At 31.0% G+C, this 21,891-nt stretch overlaps 1 protein-coding gene across 3 annotated transcripts; it reads left to right on the top strand.

The window, feature by feature from the left end:
• Positions 1–6,482: 6,482 nt before the first annotated feature.
• LOC110628625 (nicotinate phosphoribosyltransferase 2) lies at positions 6,483–15,092 on the top strand. 3 transcript variants are annotated; one of them, XM_021775400.2, is made up of 15 exons: positions 6,485–6,926; positions 7,135–7,282; positions 8,115–8,234; positions 8,817–8,951; positions 9,041–9,102; positions 9,921–9,996; positions 10,507–10,608; positions 11,417–11,533; positions 12,075–12,133; positions 12,915–13,089; positions 13,759–13,893; positions 14,002–14,100; positions 14,288–14,396; positions 14,617–14,729; positions 14,819–15,092. In XM_021775400.2, exons 1-15 carry the CDS (start codon positions 6,775–6,777, stop codon positions 14,894–14,896), a joined length of 1,680 nt encoding a protein of 559 aa, XP_021631092.1. In that variant the 5' UTR covers positions 6,485–6,774; the 3' UTR covers positions 14,897–15,092. The 3 variants fall into 3 exon arrangements, with proteins under 3 accessions (XP_043804953.1, XP_021631093.1, XP_021631092.1); XM_043949018.1 differs by lacking the exon at positions 14,288–14,396 and having other exon boundaries at positions 6,483–6,926; XM_021775401.2 differs by lacking the exon at positions 8,115–8,234 and having other exon boundaries at positions 6,484–6,926.
• Positions 15,093–21,891: the final 6,799 nt, after the last annotated feature.

The raw sequence follows: 21,891 nt of genomic DNA, 5'->3' as shown, positions 1-21,891 counted from the left end.
AACTACATTCCTAAAATGGAAAAAGGAGAAACTTATAGTCTTAACCTAGAAAAGAAAGTCCTATTTAAACCCATCGAGTTTGAAAATTTAGGCTTAAAACTAGTCAAATAAAACCATTCCGAGATAATTGATGAGTTAACTAAAAGACTAGCAGAAGAGGGAATAGGAGATTCAAAAAAGAAATCTATTGTTCCATTAACTATGGAACCAGAACAGTCTAAAATAAACTCTCCTAATTCAGGAGAAGAAAATGAAAAATATATAGATCAAATAGAATCTAAAGCATCAAAATCTAATCAGATTAATAGGATAATGTATCCTAAACCGCAAGCAACCATAAAAGTTAAGCCTTATTAACCAATGCCTTCCCCTATGAACCTACAATATGAAAACACAAATTATAACTTCGTCCAGTATGATGGTTCCTCTATTATAGAATGGAATATTGATAGATTATCTGATTACCAAATTAAAAATGTCCTTCAATATATGACTATGTATGCAACAGCCTCAAGAGCAAAAGGCAATAATGATTCAACTGTTGCAAAAGCCTTAATTGGAGGTTTTATAGGACAACTTAAAATTTGGTGGGATTTCTCCATATCAAGTGAAGGAAAAATACATATATTTAATACAATAAAGCAAAAAGGCACTAATATAGTGCAAGATTGCATTAACACCCTATTATATATTATAGGGATGAATTTTGTTGAACCAGCCAGTATGTATATGGATCGGTCATAAGAATAGTTAATGAATTTAAAATGCCCAGACTTGTCTCATTTAAAATGGTTTAAGAATACCTTCTTCGCCCTAATCTTTACCAGAGAAGATAATCAGTATGATTTTTGGAAAGAAAAGTTTTTAGCGGGATTTTCTTCTTTTTTTGCTGAAATAGTTAGAGATCAAATAAGGGTAAAGCATGAAGGTATGATTCCTTACTATATATACATTTATGGAGAACTTGCATATGAGGTAATCTCTGCTCGAATATCATTATACAATGAATTAAAAATTCACAGGCATATGCAAAAGGAAAGAATTAATGGAAGAAAGATATTAGGCAATTTTTGTGAACAAATAGAATTTCAACCTATAAAATTTCCTTATAAAAAGAAATTTAAAGGGAAAATAAGGAAGAAATATTATAAACCTAATAGATTTAGAAAACCCAAAGAAGGCAAATTCTCTAATCTAAAAGGGGTAATGTTAGCTGAAAAAGAAATTGAATTTAAAAAAAATTATAATATAATGTTTATTTTTTTTATTTAATTAACAAATAGCTCATTGGCTTAAACTTTTTATCTACTCAATCCCTAAATAAAATTATTCGTTCGGATGGTAATTTAAATTATAGTAATCAGATTCTCTCGACTCTTTAAAAATTGTGTTTCATATATTGTATAGTGAAACACGATGTTTTTTCATTTTATATTATTAAAAGATGAGATCTAAATTACAAAATAGATATTCGAGCAAAAATAAATGAGAAGATGGAAGAAGAAAAGAAAGTAAAGATAAACAAATGTGAATATGTACAAACAATGTTAAAAAAAAAGAAAAGAAACGATATAATAAAAAAAAAAAGAAAAGAAGAAAAAATATATTTTAAAATATTTTAAATGAGGTAATAGATTTAAATGTAAATAGAATAGGTGGCAATTTTAATTTAGGAGTATAAATTACTATTTTATTAATTTTACCTTTAAATATTTTCAAAAAATATAAATATTATAAAATTTTAATTATATATTTAATTATATAACATATATTGTATGAATATAATTTATATTCTTTAAATTAAATTGGCGTATCAATTAAATATATTATTATTCAAATTAGCATGCCTATTAAGCCTACCTCCTACCTACATTATATTTTATTAATTAGCAAAATATATATCACATATTTGTATTTCTAACTCAAAAGTACTACGATTCAAATAATTATGATTTAGATGAGGTGATATTTTATAAAGTAAATTAAAGTAAGGTAATGAGAGATAAAGTTTCAAATTTTTCCAAACTCCAATTTGATGATTTAAAAAATATTTATTCTGTTTTATAATTTTTATTCATTTTATTTTTTTTATATATTTAATAAAAATAATTTTTTATTGACTTTTTAATTACAAGACATTAAATTTTATTAAGAGATATTTTGAGAATTTTTTTAAAAATAAAATAAAATTAAATATGATTATAATAGTTCATTTATATATTATTATACATAAATAATAATTTTAAAATAACTAAAGATAAATAAAAATGATAGAATTGAGAGTATAAGAGTTTTAAATAATTTAAAATTTTAAAAAAGTTATCTTTTTAAATATCCTTTGATGATTTGAGATTCAATAGAGAGTAGGATTAAAATATGTGTGTGAGCTTGGTTTGAATGACCTATCCCCTCAGTATTTATTTTTTTTCTCTTTTTATCATTTTGTGTCGTTATCATGCAGAGTTTTACGTATGGACATACTGTCGTTTCCTCAATTGTTAGTGGCTATTTAATTACTTTCGGTGCCTATATCGGCATAATTTCGAACATGTGTGATGTGCTGTCTCATCGACCTATTAAGTTAGCTGAACTGAATCCCTTCTTATTAGGCTCCGGTCCTATTCAATCAGGCCAATTAGCGTGAGGCCCATATCATACTCATAAGAGTGGACTGACGTGTTGAGCTATCACAAAATTCAGGTCTAATCTTTTTTCGTAAGCTCCGCAATGGTCTAAGTATCTTAGACTCATCGAATATCAACCTTCATATCAAAGGGTGATTGTTTTAGTTTATCATATCTTACCTTTAAAAGTTTCCTTTCAAACATGACGTAAGGAGTTGGGAAGTTTCAAAGACAAGATGTTTTTCAATGGCATTTTCTTGGTGTTTTTATGTGAAATATTTATGAGTTTTGAAGTCATTACCTACCTAGTAATTGTATTATTTAGCAAATTCAAACAATGAACTAATTAGTGATTAGTGAAATATGATAAAACCAAGAAGCTTCATAACTAAGACTTCTTAGGCAGCAAAATAATAATAATAATAATAATAATAATAATAATAATAATAATAATAATAATAAATAAATAAATAAATAAATAAATTTATCATTTATTCCCTAAATATTATCATAATATTATCATAATTTAACAAGTTAATCTTTCGATTTTGATAAATTTATTAAAATATTTTTTTTTCAATCAATAAAATAATTTTTTCTTTAATTCTGTTTATTTTTATTTTTAAAAATATAGTAAAAGATTAAATTACTTTTTTTTAAAAAAAAAAATTATTAGTGAAGAAAAAAATAGAAATATTTTAATAAATTTTAAAAATACATAAATTGACGTATTAATCATCATAATATCTAACTAAATAAAGGGATTTATTAAAGATAAAATTATATTTTTTTTTATTTATTTTTAATAAAAAAAATAAAATGAGTATTTCATTAATAAAAAAATATTTTAATAAATCTTTAAAAATATAAAAATTAACTTAATAATAATAATAATAATAATAATATTAAAAAATTAAATAATAAATCTCTTAAAATAAAGTAACAATATACCATTATTATTTTGTCTCAATGCCTGTCCGTCGGGGTTATTAATGAGACCGTTCTGCCATTTGTGTAAGGCACATTCACCGTCCCTTCGTTGGCTGAATTATATTATTATTATTAAAAAGAATTACTATTTAATCTATTAATTAATTTAAAAAATATATTAATATATTTTTATAATTTTAAAACTTTTATTGATCTATTTTTTTTATTAATTTTGACACTTAAATGTTGATAAAAATTTAAAATACTAATCAAAAAGTATAAATTAATTTATATTTTTATAAAATTAAGTAACTAAATAATAAATTTTATATAAACTAAGTTCTTATTCCATTCAAAATGTTCTATTTTCTAAAAGTATATTTTTTAGAAAGTATATTTTTAAAATATTAATTTATCAAAAAATAAATATAATTGTATTTGGTATATAAATTAATTTAAAATTATTTTTAAATAATAAAAAATAATAATATTTATAATATAATTTTAAAAATAATAAATTAAAGAAAAAATTAATAAATTCAATACAAGTACAACTTATCAAAATTTAATTAAATAAGTTATTTTCCTTAGGTGTGGGAAATAGTTTTTAGAAAGTTCATTTAAAATGCGAATCAAATAAAAGAGTTTTTTACACTTCTTGATAAGTACCACTTCCTTATTCTATTTACTCAAATTATAAAATACTTAATATTTAAAATTAATAAAGTATTAATTAATAAATTTTTTAATGCTTCAATAATTTTTTTATATAATTTTATTCATTTTATTTTTTCTATATATATTCAAAAATATATTTTTTTATTAAATTTTAATTATATCTATTTTAAATATATTAAAATTTATTAAATATTAAAAAATATTTAATTTTTTTAAATTAAAAAAATTAAATAAAATTATAGTAGTTAATTTATATGTTATTATAATTAAAAAAAGTGAATAATAATTTTAAAATAATTTAAAAAAATGAATAAAAATTATAAAATAAAGAAAATAATAATTTTTAAAATTAAAAAATTAATTAAAAATTTTTTAAATATTATATAGATTAAATAATAAATTACCTTTTATTATTATTATTTGTATGAGCTTATGTGTTGTCAGGCCACTGTACAACTTTGGCTTTGCCTGAAAATTGTCGAGTTCATTTTCTGGGGTCCTAGTGAAATGTGAGCATTTCAAAGGAATGTGCTTTATTTTTTTTTGTCCAAATTCCACCCAGCCACTGGTGGCTTGCACTAAGGCCTTTTTTTTTTTTTTTTTAAATTAAAAAAAAGGATAGGATGTTATTTGCATACCGTTAGATTGTAAAAAGAAAAATTACATAATAATTTATCCCAAATGATGATAGGAAAAGAAATTCTCAAACAGGTATTTTATAGTTAGTGGTGTGCTGTTGGGTTTTTTATTTTATTGGTATATTGGGATGAATTACCAATAAAAAATTAATCTCTAAAACAATTACTTGAATGGAAAGGAAAGAAAGAGGATTCTTTCATTGCTTGAATAACTAAGAGTGAGTTTGCCTTCAAAAATCACTTTATTATAGCCTCATTCTTTGGTAAGAATAGTAGCTTCTCGACAATTATATTTTTAAAATTAATGATTTTAAAAATAATAAATAAATCAAAGTAATGAATGAATTATATTATATTATATTATATTATATTATTATAATAGTAATGTTTTGACAACTAATAAAAATTAAAAGTTAAAAGTTAAACCAAAGAAAATAATAAAATTAAATTATTATAATAATTTTCTTATTAAGTTAGAAGGTTGAATACAATATTTGATACTAACATCATTTTAAAATGGCTGGTTCATTTGTGGAAGAGCCATACGGCTCATTATATATTATCGTTCCAAAATGGCTCGTCCGTTTGTGAATGAGCCACATGGCTCCTCCATTCACATGGACCAGCTATTTTAAAATGATATTATATTAATATTATATGTAAGTATTAATTCTTGAAATTCCGCATAATTTAATAAAGAAAATTAATGGGTTTGAATCAAAATATATATTAGATTTATATGAAATTTTAGGGATTTAGTTTATTTTTATGTTTTTTCTTTTTAATTTACTTTCATTTGAGGGGCATGGCATTAATTTTATACTTTGTTTTTGAATGGATTTAAAACAAATGTCATGTGGAGTGAAAAATGTAATTTTATATATTTTGATTATTAAATATTTGATTGAATAAAATGTTGATTCGTTTATCACACACAATATTAAAATCACCTTTTTAAAATTCTTAATTTATTTTATTTATGATTAAATTTAATATATTTAATACAGAACAAGTAATAAAATGCAGATAGATGAGATAATTTTATTTAAAACTTTATTTATTAATATATGAATTTTTTACATTAAACTAATTTTCTATATTAATTTTTAATAAAAATATAAATGAAGATTTAATTATAAAAAAATCGTTAATATAAGATATTTTAATTTAAAAAATTAAGGATATAATTATAAAAAAATATAAAATATAAAATTTTTATTGATATTTTCTTTTTTTTCTTTCTTACTTATTTTTATGGCAACATATTGATAATGATATCTCAGTCAAATAAATTTATATTTAATAGATATAAAATAAAAGTAAAAAATTTAAAAAATAAATGAATAAAATAAAGTTAAGATGCTATTAAATTTTTAATAAATATAAAAAATAATTTATATTTTTAAAAAAACATTTATACAAATTTCAGAAATTACAAGAAAATGAAAAGAAAATGAAAAGAAAAATATAATTGGGGGTTGAGAAACTAATTTCATCGGTCATCACATTTTGTTTTTTGTGCCTCTCCATGAATAAATAAATAAATAAAATGAAATAAATTAATTATGTGAATAATATATGGTCCTATGGGAGCCAGAGTCACGTCGGAGACACGTGACCGCAAAATTTTCCGATTCACAGTTCTTTGTCTCTCCAGCCAAATTCCATACAAAGAAAAAAAAATGGAAAAAAGAAAAACCCTCGTTTCGTTTTTAACGGTCTTTTCTTTAATCCGAAGCTTATTTCTTCTGTCTTCTTCGTCACGCTCACGTAGTTCCGCTTTTAGGATTCTCTCCTCTCGCTCTCTCTCTCTATATATACCTGTGTTTATGCGTCGATGAGAAATCAGAAGGAGCAGAAATCACCAACAATTCTTGAAACTAGAGAGCCCTAGGAGGATAAAAATGGAGGTGAAAGACTATGGTCTGAGTAGAGTCTCGGGTCGGGTACTTGACGGCCCGACGAATCCCATGGTCACGCCTCTGTTAACGGATCTCTATCAGTTCACCATGGCTTATGCTTACTGGAAAGCCGGCAAGCATCAAGAACGAGCTGTGTGAGTGTTTTTCCCCACCTTTACTTCTGTTTTCCCGGAAAGTGGATAAGGATAATTGAGAAATGGAAGGATGTGAATCTTGATTTCTTTTTACGTTTTCTTGAGGTTCTTTGTTCGTTTTGTTCATATTTTGAAGCTAACATTTGAAAGATTGAAGATAGTTATTATCTGTTGAATAAGAGTTTGAGTATTGCATTCTTTTCTTCAGGTTTGATTTGTATTTTCGAAAGAATCCATTTGGTGGTGAGTATACAATCTTTGCTGGATTAGAAGAATGCATAAAGTTCCTTGCTAATTTCAAATTCACTGAGGATGAAATCTCTTTCGTCTGTGAAAGTTTGGCTGGTTCTTGTGAGGTAAATGTAATCGAAACCAGTTCGTTCCGATTCTAGTTCTTTATCCGCACGTTTTCTGAAATTTTTGTTCTGAATGGAACTTCCAAACTTATATTTACATTTCTATCTTCACCAGTTAGACACTTTTTAAACTTTTAGAAATATGAAAATGGAGGCAAATTATGCTAATTACACATCCTTAACGTTTACTGTGGATCTCTGGGATTGACATGTCTAGTAATCAATGTATGAATGAAATTTTGAATTCTTTTTGATATTCTGGGTATGATATATGCTTAATGATGGTATAAGCTTATGTATGTGTTACGCTTGTTCTTCTGCATAGCAACTTCAATTGTTTAAAGTTTTCTTGCGATATAAAAGATTGCTATCGCTTCTGATGGGAAAAAAGAACTGATCACTAAGTTCAAAAGGGCTATTGGTATGAAAATTGCTTATTTTGTGATGCATCAGCTAAAAGGACCTGTTTAGCTTGCACGTGTGTATGGGTTTGTGGCTTACATACCTAAGCAGTATGGTCTTTAAACTAATTTGCCTACTGTCAGACTGAGAGGGATATTTGAAGAGGCCTAGATAAATCTAAGAGGCATTATCTTTTGTTTCCTTTAAACAGGATGAGTTCTTTGCCGACGGTTGTTCTTTACTCTTATACCTCATCCCGTGGTTTACAATAATGTGAACTCCATTTATTTAAAAGATTACTATAGCTGCTAGTTTTGTCCCATAGTGATAGTTCAGAAGGGTTTTTGAGATATAGCAGCTGCTGATTTCATCTGCAAATTTCTCTTGAAGGATAAATAGCTCTCTAAATAGTATTTACTGTTAATTATAGGATGGCTTCTGTGATTATCTTAGAGGACTTGACTGCTCTGAAGTTGAATTGTATGCTACTCCAGAGGGGTCAGTCGTCTTCCCAAAGGTTCCCCTGCTACGAATTGAAGGGCCAGTTGCTGTGAGTAATAATAATCTTGTTTGTTTTTTCTCAATTTTTTTGGGCAGTTTGACATGTGTCAATTTTTAATTTAATTTTCATTTGAGAAAATGACTTGTTTTCTGCTCTTTAGTGACAATACTGAAAATAGTTGGAAATTACATTTTGAGGTTTAGGGTACGTTAAAAATATTAGTATTCCTTCAACTTGTCTATAAAAATGTGTCAACCTATGAAAACTTAAATTTTTTTATATAATTGAATATGGGAGAAAATTATAAAGAAAATGATAAATTTTGGTTCTTATTATTGGCTACCAACATAGGTTGGTGGTAGCTAGAGAGGATAACAGTGGTCAATAGGCTAATGAGTAATTGAGTATATAATACCATACACTGGTTTCTTCCCTTTCTATGAGTTTGTGAAATTCTGGATACTTGGTCCTCTCTTTTCTGAATGAATTTCTTTTTTCCTTTCATCTAGAAAATTATTGAAAAATTTCCATGAAACTAACAAACGGATTCTTAATTCTGGTTGTTTATATCTCTTATGGTAAAACAGTTTTCACTGAAGTAGATCTTAATGCTTATGTTTACTGTTTTAGGTGGTTCAATTGCTGGAAACTCCATTACTGAATCTTGTTAATTATGCATCACTAGTGGCAACAAATGCAGCAAGGCATCGATTCGTTGCTGGAAAATCGAAAATGCTTCTAGAGTTTGGGCTTCGACGGGCCCAGGTTGCCAATCGTTATTTCATTTTTTATCTGTCATTTGTAATTGCTGAACTAATTTCTGTTTATGAAAAGGATCTCTCTATTACTTGTAGGGACCTGATGGTGGAATAGGAGCATCCAAGTACAGCTACATTGGAGGATTTGATGCAACAAGGTAATTTCTGGTGAAATTATCTTGCATTATGCATTCATCTTTACTTCCATCGGATAGATTATGTTGCTTTTCTAATATTCCATCTAATTCATATGATGATGACTGACTCTTATCTACATCAGTCATATGACATTTCTTGAATCAAAGCTAATCACAAAATGCCAAGGGAATAGTTCTATATGAAGTATCTTGTCTAATATAGTAAACCTCTTTAGTGTTTAGTTAAAATTGCACAATTGAATATTTTGAAAACCATTTGGCCTAGCTCTTGGATCAGGTAAGATGAGGATGGGTTGTGGATGGATACTTGTTTGAGTCTTTGCTAATGAGGAAAAGGGAAAAGGTTTTTTATTACAAAATCAGAAGTGTAAGGATAATCTACACCAGATTTATCTTTATGAATAATTAGTGCGAAGATATCAATTGATAATTTGTTTTATAGTGAAATGTGAAGTCTTTCCTTTCATATCAGTTTCACATCCCATTGATTTTCCTTGTATAAAATCACCAAATCTGGAATCTCTTCTCTTTTTTGGTCGCTGAAATTTGGAATTGTTTCTTTCATATTGGGGTTATCTTTTATCGTTAAGAATTTATTCTGGGTATGGCTTGACAAGCCCTGGTTGCTTGTTTGTTTAATTTACTTCTATAAAGAAACTATAGAAAGAAAAGAAAATGAAAAACAAAGAAGCATAGTTCTATGATCATTGTTTTAGGTTGACCTCGAGGTATTTTCACTTTAACTGCCATATACTAATTCTTTAAGTTCTTGATCAGGACTAAATTTTTATTTTTGATTCTATAATTTCTTTTGACAGCAATGTTGCCGCTGGGAAGCTCTTTGGAATACCTCTTCGTGGAACACATTCCCATGCTTTTGTTAGCTCATATATGGTTGGTAATCCTCACAAGCAACTTGAGACATCTAAATTTGTTGTTATGACAAGTATTTTCAAAGTGATTGGAGGGATGCATATTTTATTCATATGTATTTTGAAGTAGCATCTTAGTTAATGATGCATTCTATTGAAGGGTATGCTTGAAGTAGTATAGCAGTTCTATTTTCTGATAATTACTTGTGGAAGTTTGATTTATCAGAATTTATTTTGTTCTATGCCTCCCTAAAATAACTGACCTATGCTTTTGTGCTTTCTTCTCATAATCAGTTTGGTCATTATTCTGGTTTTCTTTCATCTTAAGCCTGTAGCTTGAACTTGACCTTGACGTGTGATTATTCTTTCTGTGTACTATGATTCCTTTGTACAATTGCTTTTGGACATCTAATAATTGCCATCATATTGGACTATGTAAAACTTATATGCCTGTATATAACAATTTATGATTTTATTTCTTTGCTTTGACTTCAGATACTCTTTTTCTCCTAATTTATCACCTTATTTGTAGAGCCTAGATGAGATTGTTGAGAAATCGCTCCGGAGCTCTGACGGGTCAAGCAGCTGTGAAGACTTTGTCAGTTTGGTCCAGACATGGCTGAACAAAATTCAGGTGTCATGCATTGGCCCATTAGATGATAGTATTAGTTGATTTAGTCCACATTACCTTTGTTTGTCTCGTGATGGCTAAGTTAACTAACTGATTTTACTTAAAAATGTTTGCTGAATTCCCATCATTGATACCATTCGATGTATTTGTTCTTTTTCTCATGAGTAATGGTGGGAAATAATGTACTTTACTGTGGTTATAATAGGTAGCCAAAAAAAAAGTGTCAAGTTCTCATACTTACACTTTTAATTTAACTTTGCCTTAGCCCTTACAAATGTGGACCATAAAACTCTTAATATAATGCATGACCTGGCATATGCAAGTGAGGACATATTTTGTTCTGGAATTCTTGCATTGGTAGTAAGAATAGCAGATTTTCTTAGATGGTAAGAAAACTCTTCATGGTAGCATGTTTTCTTAGATAGTAAGAATGTGATGGCAGTGGTGCTGTCTTGCATTAATATCAAGGAAATTTCATGTAGGAGAACATATAAGGATCTTCTTGTAAAGAATGACAAGAATGTGATCATGGGTTCAATTTTTATTGAAGTCCAAAAAGAAGAGATATCTTGTCATTCTTTTCTGCTAGAGACATTGCAATTTTGTTAAAACACCTTAATCCACTTTTCCTATATGCTAGACATACAGATGTCTTCATATTTTTATTGGCCAGTGGCTACTAATGGTGTGAATAGTGTGTTTATCCTGAAAGTTCAAATCTCAAGTTTCACTTGTTTATCATTTTTCTATTTTTCTTTTTTAATCCTTTCAATTGTCCTATTTTTCAGTTAATATTTTTCATGATGTGCAGTGGTCAAATTCATTACGTAACGTCTTTGGTGAGACCAATCAAAGTGAGCTTGCAGCTTTCACCTCATATGCCTTGGCATTCCCAAATAATTTTCTAGCTCTTGTGGACACATATGATGTAAGTGAACATTCTGCATATTGGCTTATTATTCTTCATTGCAGATGGGCTTACTTGCTTTAACTTCCTGTTCTTTTGCAATAACACATGCACAAACAAGCATTTTTCACTATTAGAGTGCTATTTCATAGTTGATACATGTAACTTTAAATGCTGAAAACAATGAAATCATAATGAAAGAAAAGTTCAATTGTAAAGCTGACATTTTTTTATGGAATTATATCATTGAAATGCTTGTATGCTGCTTCAGAATCTTGTTTTTTCAGACCAAATATCCTTCAGTGCATTTTAGGCATTAAAACGTCTACAGCAGTAATATGAGTGCATTAATATGAATGCATAACTATAGTTCAAGCTGTATGTACTGTATGTGGATATATATTGTCCTTTCTCTACTCTGTGTGCATATGATGTTTGTTATTTGGTTTTGGTATTTCTAACTAAGGATGATTTTGTTGCTATTAATCATGGCATTTTCTCCAGACTGTCAGTATCTATTTTATTTTTTGATAAAAAAAAATATCTATTTTATTTTTGCCAGGTTATGAGGAGTGGAATCCCCAACTTTTGTGCTGTGGCTCTAGCACTCAGTGATCTGGGGTAAGTCTGTCAATTTTCCAGTGTATTGCATTTTTACAACATAATGGTGTCCTTTTTTACACTTATCACAGGGTTTAACAATTTCTTAAATCTTACTTTCACCTTGGTGACTGACTATCTCTCTCTTGATGCTCATAATCATTGTGATGAAGATCATTGTCAAAATTATGTGCGTAATTGATAGACGAGAAGCATTGCTTAATTCTTTGTTGTAAACAAGACATTAGGAGTAGTTCCAGTACTAAGACAAGAAGCAGCTATGCATGATTTTATCCCTTTTCAAGTGGTTAAATCATTTTTATGTATGAAGTTTGTGATTCATACATCAACTTTGCTTGATTTGATAATTTGATGCTGAATCTGCTATTGCTAATTTTTTGTTTCGAAAACATCCCTCTACATATATTTCACACATTATGTAGTTTCACATGTGTCAAGAAAAGAGACTGAGAACAGAATTTAGAGATGAGAGAGAGAAAAAATTGAGATGAGAAGTAGAAGATAAGACTGAGATGAGAGAAAGAATCAGATTAGATGAGAAGAGAAAATAGAATTGAGAGAGAAGGAATTGTTGCATTATTGAATTATTCGCTACTGAAATCAGCTGCAGTGCTCTTATTTATACATGTTATCCTACATTCTCACAGCTCATGTTCTCTTGTTATTATTATTGTTAACACGCCATTTATCATCATCCATTGTTACATTAGTCATATATCCAGATGTCCTTATTTAATTGTACTCGGTTTTCATTAGTGATTTTAGATCACCTTCCATGCAGCTACAAAGCAGTGGGCATTAGGCTGGACTCTGGTGACTTAGCATACTTGTCATTTGAGGCCCGGAAGTTCTTTTGTACTATTGAAAAAGAATTTGGAGTGCTTGGTTTTGAAAAGATGATTATCACTGCTAGTAATGATCTCAACGAGGAAACTTTAGATGCTTTAAACAAACAGGTAATTGTTCTAACCCAAAGGTGCTTTAAGCAAAATTGCTTCTGTTTGTTGCTTTGGAACTTACTAAAAGGCATTTATGAACGTAAGGGAGTAAATATAACGATGGTTTCATTCTTGAAAATTTTTGCTGTTTGTGTACTGTTATATATACAGTAGTGGTGCTGAGCAATAACAATATCTCAATCCTTATGAGTGCTGCTATTAGCAAAGAGCTAGTTGCTATTGACTACCATAAGCACTAATGGCGAATCATCTTAAAGCATCTTGCAATAATCCCTTTGAAACCAACATTATCCAAGCATCCTTTTTTTTTTTAATGAAATTTTTCATACCTGGAAATTGCAATTTTTTCTCCCTCATCCTGTTTTCTTTCTCGTGTATTTTAGAAATTTAGTGATGCTTAACATATAAATGATGAATTGCTTAAAAAATTACATTTTGTTTGCTTTGCTAATTCATAGGAGCATTTACAATAACTTTCATTGTCCAGCAATACAGGTGGTGGACAAAGTGCACTTTTGTAATGAATTTCATTGTTTCCGTCATGATATACATCAAATCCTGTTGTTATTGACATTAGAACTCCCATTGCAATAAAAAGAAAGAAGACTAAAGCATGCAGTTGTTTAGCCTAAATGTCGTAACTGGATGATTTTATATATTTTGCAGGGTCATGAAGTTGATGCATTTGGAATCGGCACCTATCTTGTTACTTGTTTTACTCAGGCTGCTTTAGGTTGTGTCTTTAAGCTTGTTGAGATAAACAATCAACCTCGTATCAAACTTTCTGAAGATGTGTCTAAGGTTGATCATAGTTTTAAGAAACTTGGAGCCACTCTTTTCTTAAAACTGACATTCTTTTTTCATTTTTTATTTTTAAATCGTGATGTTTTTCATTGTTATCTGTACTAGGTCTCTATACCATGTAAAAAAAGGTGTTACAGATTGTATGGCAGGGAAGGCTACCCCCTGGTGGACATAATGACCGGGGAAAATGAACCTTCTCCAAAGGTAATTTTTCATCAATCCATGAAATGTCAGCACGTGTTTTTGTTCATTGGTTAAACTTTTCTGCAAAGTTTTTATTTTCTAAGGGAGTGCTGAAAGCAGAGCATCTTTCATTGATTGCTCCACTCTTCTCATTACCAGACTGAAATTATGAAAAAGGTTGTCATTTTCATGGTTAGATAACTTTCAGGTAGGAGAACGGATACTGTGTCGTCATCCTTTTAATGAATCCAAGAGAGCATATGTGGTTCCACAGAAGGTTGAGGAGCTTCTGAAGTGTTATTGGCCTGGGAGCTCAGGTGGGGTTCTTATAATTGAAAAAAAATGCATTTGGAGATAAGCCACTACTGAATCAATTGTTTTGATTAGTTGCATCTTCAAGCGATACGTGCATAAGTTGAAGTTATTATTTTCTGGATGTAATAGCTACTAGGCTTGAGTTCATAAACATTTAGCCTATTTCTAAAAGATTGATCACCAGAGGCTACGCTTCTTATAAAATGTTTTTGTTTCTTGAAGGTAAAGCAAGAGAAGATTTGCCGCCTCTCAAGGACATTAGAACGCGTTGCATCGATCAACTTGAGCTAATGCGGCCTGATCACATGAGGAGGCTGAACCCAACCCCCTACAAAGTACTGCTAATCTATCTCTGTATCACAAAGCAGTTTTCATCTCTAGATTTGGATGCAATTACTTATATGTTTCCTTTGATGCCAAGCAGGTGAGTGTAAGTGCAAAATTGTATGATTTCATTCATTTTCTGTGGCTCAACGAGGCGCCTGTTGGAGAGCTACAATAGAAAGGATGGGGAAATATATTGCATGGAGCAGTGCACAAATGCAGGTCAAAGTAATAATTCCAGAAGAGAAACTTCTTCAAATAGTCGGTACACAGCACATAGATAGGTCTCTTTACATTAGCATGTATCTCCTTTTTGGGTTGGAGAAATAATCATTTGTTTCCTTAGTACTCAATAAAATAGCTTATTGGTTTGCCATTTTGTCCAATTATTCAGTTCCATTTTGCATTTCTCAAAAGGAAACTGAGTTTAAGGTTTTGTTTGTTTCAGTTCTTGTTTTGAAAAATATTTTCCTAGTTAGACGGAGAATTAAAGTCATTTTAAGGAAAATGAATTCCTCACATCATTTCATAAAATTTTGGCAACTGAAGAATTTGGATGCGGTTGCTTTGTTTTACAAGATGATTCATGAATGTGGATATTGAAGCTACAAACTTGATAGACGCTATCTAAATCCCAGTAATTCAAATCGGCAAGCCAGCTACCAGCTTAACGGAGGGCGAATTTTTTCCTTTTATAGATGCTTCTTTGGGAATTAGTTTCAAAATTACCTTTTAAAATGCATATTTCGGATGAAAAAGATAAAAACTCTAAATTACTATTTCCAGGCAACGTAAGCTGTCCTGTAGATGGCATAAATAAAAAGCTATATCATATGGTTCTGTGCCCTGCAGGATTGGAAACACATTTTACCACAAGAAATAATTTATATTACTACAATATAAATTTATTTTATAAAATAATATAAAATTATTTTATAAAATAGTATACTTTTTTTATATAAATTGATTTTGCTTACTAAAAGAAATAAAATATTTTTTTATATGCGAATTTTGAATTTAAAATTATTGATCGATAGAAAATAGATCATAATATATTATTTTATTTTTTAAAATTTAAAATAATATAAAAAAATATTAGTTAAATGTGCAATTTATTATCATCAAATAAAAAAACTAACTGTAGAAAAAAATTAAAAATTTAATCAATATACAATTTTTAATTTTAAAATAAAAAATTTAAATATCTCAATTATTAATTAAGTATAAAGTCATGTATTAGCAAATTTCATTGCATTAAAGAAATTATAAACTATTATATATTATTAATATTCCACAATAAATTTTATTCAAAAAATTATAATTTAAAAAAATAAAATTTACTAAATTTTAATAGCAATGGAGGTGAATCATTTGAATGAAAAATATAAAGATTTGAAGAATAACTATCGTTCAACTTCTATTTATTTAAAAAAATTAAATTGTCTTGAAAGAGTGGTCCAATCGAACATCTCATATAAAATATCAAAAAATAATTAAAAATTAAAAATATAAATTATTTAAAAATAAAGAAAATAGAACCGTATAAAAAATTACATAAATGAATATTGTGTTAATTTATTTTATATATAATGGATATATGAAGATTATATATTTATAAAGAGTGAAAAGCCTAAAATTATCATAATCATTAATATAATATATTATAATAATTTAGATTTAATAATTTGATTGTTTAAAGTTTATAAGAGTATTAAAAATACTATTTTATTTTTTATTATATTTTAATTATTTATATTTATTTATTTTATAAATTATTTAAATAGAGTAAAATTTTAATTTGATATATTTTATGTAATTAATTTTATTAATTCTTTAATTGTTTTATACTTTATTCCATTAATATTTTTTATAATAATTTTAATCGATTATATATATTTATTTATATAGTTATTCACATTAAATGAACATTTATTAATTAAATTATATTAGATATAATTTTAAAAAATATCAAATCAATAAACTAACGTTTACATAATATTTTATCATGGACTTTTATATATATATATTCTTTGACAGTTAGTTAATTTTTATAAATATATTTTTTAATATTTTATTTATTATTAAAATAAAAAATACAATAAAATTTTTATTATAATATAATAATATATTATATTAAAATCAGTAAAGAATCAAAAGATTATAACAATTAATATAATAAATTGTATTTATTATATCAAAAAATAAAAAAATAATAAATTTTGATGATAAAAATAATAAATTTTATTTATTATATATTAATTATTATTTTTATAAAAATAGAATTAAAAATATATAAAAAAATAATAAATTTATGCTATAGAAAATATATAGTATCAATTAATTAATAATATTAGTTATAATTTTTTATAGTTTATTTATTAATAAAATAAAATATATATTAAAATTTTTACTTTATTGTGATTAATATATTATTTTAAAAAATTATAAAAAAATAAAGATCACATACTAATAACAATAATGATAAGAAATTAAAAATTTATATATAAATTATAATAATAAAGATAATAAATTATATTTATTATAAACATATTAATTAATAATATTATAAACATATTAATTCATCTATATATATATATATATATATATATATATATATATTTTCGAAGAAGAAAACACATGGGCGAAAAAAAAGTTAATTTGAAATTTGCAATTCTTTTACTAATACATTGAAATCATGGAAATACTGTTCTTTCTAAATCAATATATTTTCTTTATTTTTTCCAAAATTTGTACTTGTTTAAGGTCTGAACTTTATATTATATTAAAATTGTTAAATATCTGAAAATATATTTATAAATTGATTCTGTTCCCGTTCGAAACAGTTTAGAATGGCTCTGGTTCCATTCTTGATAAATAATTAATTACAATAAAATGGGAATTAGTAATAAAAAGTTTAGTATGATACCGTTCGAAACTCACATATATCTTTTTTTTTTTTTTTTTATCTACGTGTAAATATTTTACTCGTTATAAAAATAAATACGACTGAGAAGTTTAGGCTCTTCTACTCTCGCTAAAGAAGAGAAATTCACATTCACCCTTAATTATTAATTATTAATTATAATGTTAATAGAAATAATAAGATATTAATATATTAAATTAAATTTATTATAAATTAATCAATAAAAAACCATCAAAAAAATCTAATTATTAATAAAATAATTAAGAAAATTAATTTTAGATATCACCAAAAAGACAAAATAAAAATCTATTGATATTATTAAGTAATGCTAAACAAAAAAATAAGTAAAAAAACTTATTCAATAATAAAGAGATATCAAAATAAAAAAAAAATAGAGTTGATGACTTCTGAGTTCACCTCACCCCAGTCTAGGGCCAGACCCAAGAAAATAGCCCATTACTTAGAGATCCTCAAGCCACTCACGCCAATTGGGTCCAGTCCGCTCAGCCTCACGATCGGGCTTCATCTGGCTTTCTCCACCAGGCCGCCCTCGTCTTCACTACACCTCGGGCCGATCCCATTTGGACCCTGCCTTGTTCCTATTCTCCGGTCCAGCCCGGAACCCGAAGGAGGATTCACCCATCCGCCTTGCAGACCCGTCTACCCGCGCACAGAGAGAATCAGAGACCGTTGCGCATGGGGCAGAGATCTGATTCCCTCGTACGTTCGTACGTCCGTATCAGCGTAGCAGGGACAGGTGGTCTAATGATACTCGTTCTGTTGGCACGTCACTAGCAGACAAAAGGAAACCTATAAAAGGAGAGATACTCGCCTCTAGGTTTAAGTTTTTTCTAAGTTTTACAGAGCCCATTGTAAAAAACCCTATTTCTCTGGATCTCAGATCATCAATTGGCGCCGTCTGTGGGGACGAAGGAGATCTTTTCATCACCGAAGTTTCACTCTTAACCAAACCCACTGAGATCCACGATGGCTAATCACAATGAAAGCAACCTTAACATCCCAAATGACCTGAGCTCTGCTCAAGAGGGGCAGCAGTTCTCCTTTTCTAGCCCAACAACACTAAACAACCAAACACCCATTCCTCTCAATCCCTCGCCAAGCTTGGCAGGGAATGCTCCCACTGCTACCTTATCCAACCAGGACCTCCAAACCATGGCCCTCCAACTACAGAACACCGCCCACTGGTTAGGGCAGATAATGCAACAAAGGGGCCTCAGCACTCCGATGAATACACTCCCAGTGGTAGAAGAACCCCAAACCAATGAGCCCCAACCTATCCCAGACCACCTTCAAACCAGCAGCCGCGGTGCTGGGGAAAGGGAGAGAAGAGCCGGAGAAGAGGAAGAGCCGGAGGCCTGAATCCATGGAAGGAGGGTGAGGGAGATGATAGAAAATGATGAGGCTGACAACTGTTCCGTCGGGACAACCAGGTGGACCAGAAGTGAAGCAGAGGAGGAGGAATATCGCCTGAAGAAGAAGCCCAGGCCGGAAGATTAGGGTGTGGACCAGAAGCTGCAGAAGTTGAGAGAGCAGCTCTTGGCCGAGCTGGGAAAGAAGGATCAAAGCCAAACCTTCCTGCCCACTTCTTCACCTTTCTCAAAATGGGTGCAGCAGGAGACTGTCCCTAAGAAGTTTATAATGCCATCAATGGCGGCTTATGACAGAGCTGGTAACCCGAGGGAACACATCATGAACTACAAGACCTTCATGGAACTGCAAACTTTATCGGATGCCTTGATGTGTAAGGTATTCCCAACGACGCTCTCGGGGCCAGCGCGAGCGTGGTTCAACAGCCTGGAGACTGGAAGCATTGGAAGTTTTGGAGATCTGGCCACTCGTTTCATCAGCCGGTTCATTGCCGGGGTGCTAGCGGATAGGAAGACGAGCTATCTGGAAACAGTAAGGCAGAGAAGGGAGCAATCGCTTAGAGAGTATGTAGCTCGTTTCAATACGGAAGCCCTGCAGATTCCCGAGCTCGATGAGGGAAGGGCGGTGGAGGCCATGCAGAAGGGGATGACCTCTGCCGAGTTTTTCGGCTCATTAAGCAGGAAGCCTCCGACCTCACTAGCCGAGCTGATGAAGAGGGCTGAGAAGTATATAAGACAGGATGATGCTCTGGTGACAAGCCGATTCGCCAAGGGAGTGGCAGGCAAGGAGAAAGCCCCGGAGGAAAGGAGGCCAGAGAAGCATGAAAAGAAACATGGCAAAAGGTCTGAGCCTTACAGACAGCCCTGGGAGCGAAGGGACCAAAGACCTCTTCCCCCTCGGGCCTCAGAGCAGAGGATACTCCCTTCATGGGTTCCGGAGAAGCCGACCCCACTTAATGCCTCTAGAGCCGAAGTGCTCGTAGCCGTCCAAGACAAAGAATTCTTATAATGGCCCAAGCCCCTGAAATCGGAAGCCGACCAGGGAAATCCTGACAAATACTGTCAGTTCCATCGTACTCATGGTCACGACACCAATAACTGTTTCCAGTTGATTGCAGAAATCGAGAGGTTGATAAAGAGAGGGCACCTGAAGAACTTTGTAAAGAAACCGAAACGACAGAGACCTCAACCCAATCCGGCAGTCCCAACGCCGAGAAGAGCAGGAGCTAACGCTGTGAATGACGGGTCCAGTGGAACCATCAATATGATCGTAGGAGGCACAGGAGGTCGGATGAGCCGAAGGGGGAAAAAGAGAAACCGAGAGGGAGAAAACAGCAGTGTTGAGGTCATGCAGATCGTCGAACACTCTTCAGCAACCATCACTTTCTCCTCGGAGGACGCTCAGGGTGTTCAGATGCCTCATGAAGACGCCCTTGTCATTGAAGCTGTCATTCACAACTACTGGGTAAAGAAGATTTTGGTGGATGACGGAAGCAAGGTGAACTTGTTGCCTTATCGAGTCTTCCAGCAGATGAGAATTCCTGAAGAGCAACTGGTTCGGGATCAAGCCCCGATTAAAGGGAATGGAGGAACACCAGTGACGGTGAAAGGGAAAATAAAGCTAGCCCTTACTTTGGGAGAGGCTCCGAGGGCTCGCACCCATTATGCGGTGTTCCTGGTGGCTAAACTCCCCTTGAGCTACAATGCGATCCTGGGGAGACCTGTGCTGTTCGACTTTGAGGCCGTCACCAGTATCAGATATTTGGCGATGAAGTTCCCAACAGAAGCAGGGGTGGGGATAGTTCGGGGAAGCCAAGAGGAAGCAAGGGCAGTATACCTGGCTACGGTGGCAGAGCCGAGCATAACAGAGGAAGGGCTGGATTCAGAAGTCTTAGAGGTTAGGGATGAGAAAACAGAGGCCAGGACAGAGCCGGTAGGGGAACTGGAGACTTTTCCATTATCAGAGGTGGAAACAGATAAAGTCTTCAGTCTTAACGCCGGCCTCACAAAAGAGCAGAAAATCGAGGTCATGACTCTGGTCCGAAGTCACGCACCAAGCTTCGCCTGGAAGCCTTCTGACATGCCCGGAATAGATCCCGAAGTGATGACACATAAGCTGAATGTCCTCCCCGAAGCCAGACCCGTAAAGCAGAAGAAGAGGGTGGTAGGAAGGGAAAAGCAATAGGCTACCAGGGAGGAAGTACAGAAGTTAGAAGAGGCAGGCTTCATTAGGGAAGTCATGTACCCGTAGTGGTTAGCTAATCCTGTACTAGTCAAAAAAGCCAATGACAAATATAGGATATGCATAGATTTCACTGACTTGAATCAGGCTTGCCCTAAAGATTGTTATCCCCTCCTTGATATTAATAAAATGGTCGATTCTACGGCCGGTTTTGATTATATGTCGTCTTTGGACGCAATGTCTGGTTATCATCAAATCCCAATGGATAGGTCGGATGAAGAAAAGACCTCGTTCATAACAGAAGATGGGACTTATTGCTATAGAGCCATGCCTTTCGGATTGAAAAACGCTGGGGCAACTTACCAAAGACTGATGAACAAAATCTTCAAAGAACAGATCGGCAGAAACGTAGAAGTTTATGTGGACGATATGGTGGTCAAGAGTCTAACTTTCCAACAGCACATGACAGATTTGAGGGAGGTGTTCGGAGTGTTAGATCAGTACAGAATGAAGCTGAATCCAGCAAAGTGCGCCTTCTTCATCAGAGGAGGAAAATTCCTAGGATACATGGTGAGTGGGAAAGGCATCGAGCCCAACCCGGAGAAGGTAGAAGCCATATTAAATATGCCAGAACCAACCTGCGTAAGGGACATCCAGAAACTGACTGGGAGAGTAGTGGC

This window comes from Manihot esculenta, chromosome 12 (genome assembly GCF_001659605.2).
Source record: "Manihot esculenta cultivar AM560-2 chromosome 12, M.esculenta_v8, whole genome shotgun sequence".
Classification (NCBI taxonomy): domain Eukaryota; kingdom Viridiplantae; phylum Streptophyta; class Magnoliopsida; order Malpighiales; family Euphorbiaceae; genus Manihot; species Manihot esculenta.
Note: the sequence above shows the minus strand (reverse complement) of the source record. Positions and strands in the feature narration are given on the sequence as shown.

Coding starts and splice junctions, on each gene's coding strand:
- LOC110628625 (XM_021775400.2), top strand. CDS start 6,775: ATGGAGGTGAAAGACTATGGTCTGAGTAGAGTCTCGGGTCGGGTACTT. Junction 7,283..8,114: donor GTTTGGCTGGTTCTTGTGAG/GTAAATGTAATC, acceptor TGTTAATTATAG/GATGGCTTCTGTGATTATCT. Junction 9,997..10,506: donor CTTTTGTTAGCTCATATATG/GTTGGTAATCCT, acceptor CCTTATTTGTAG/AGCCTAGATGAGATTGTTGA.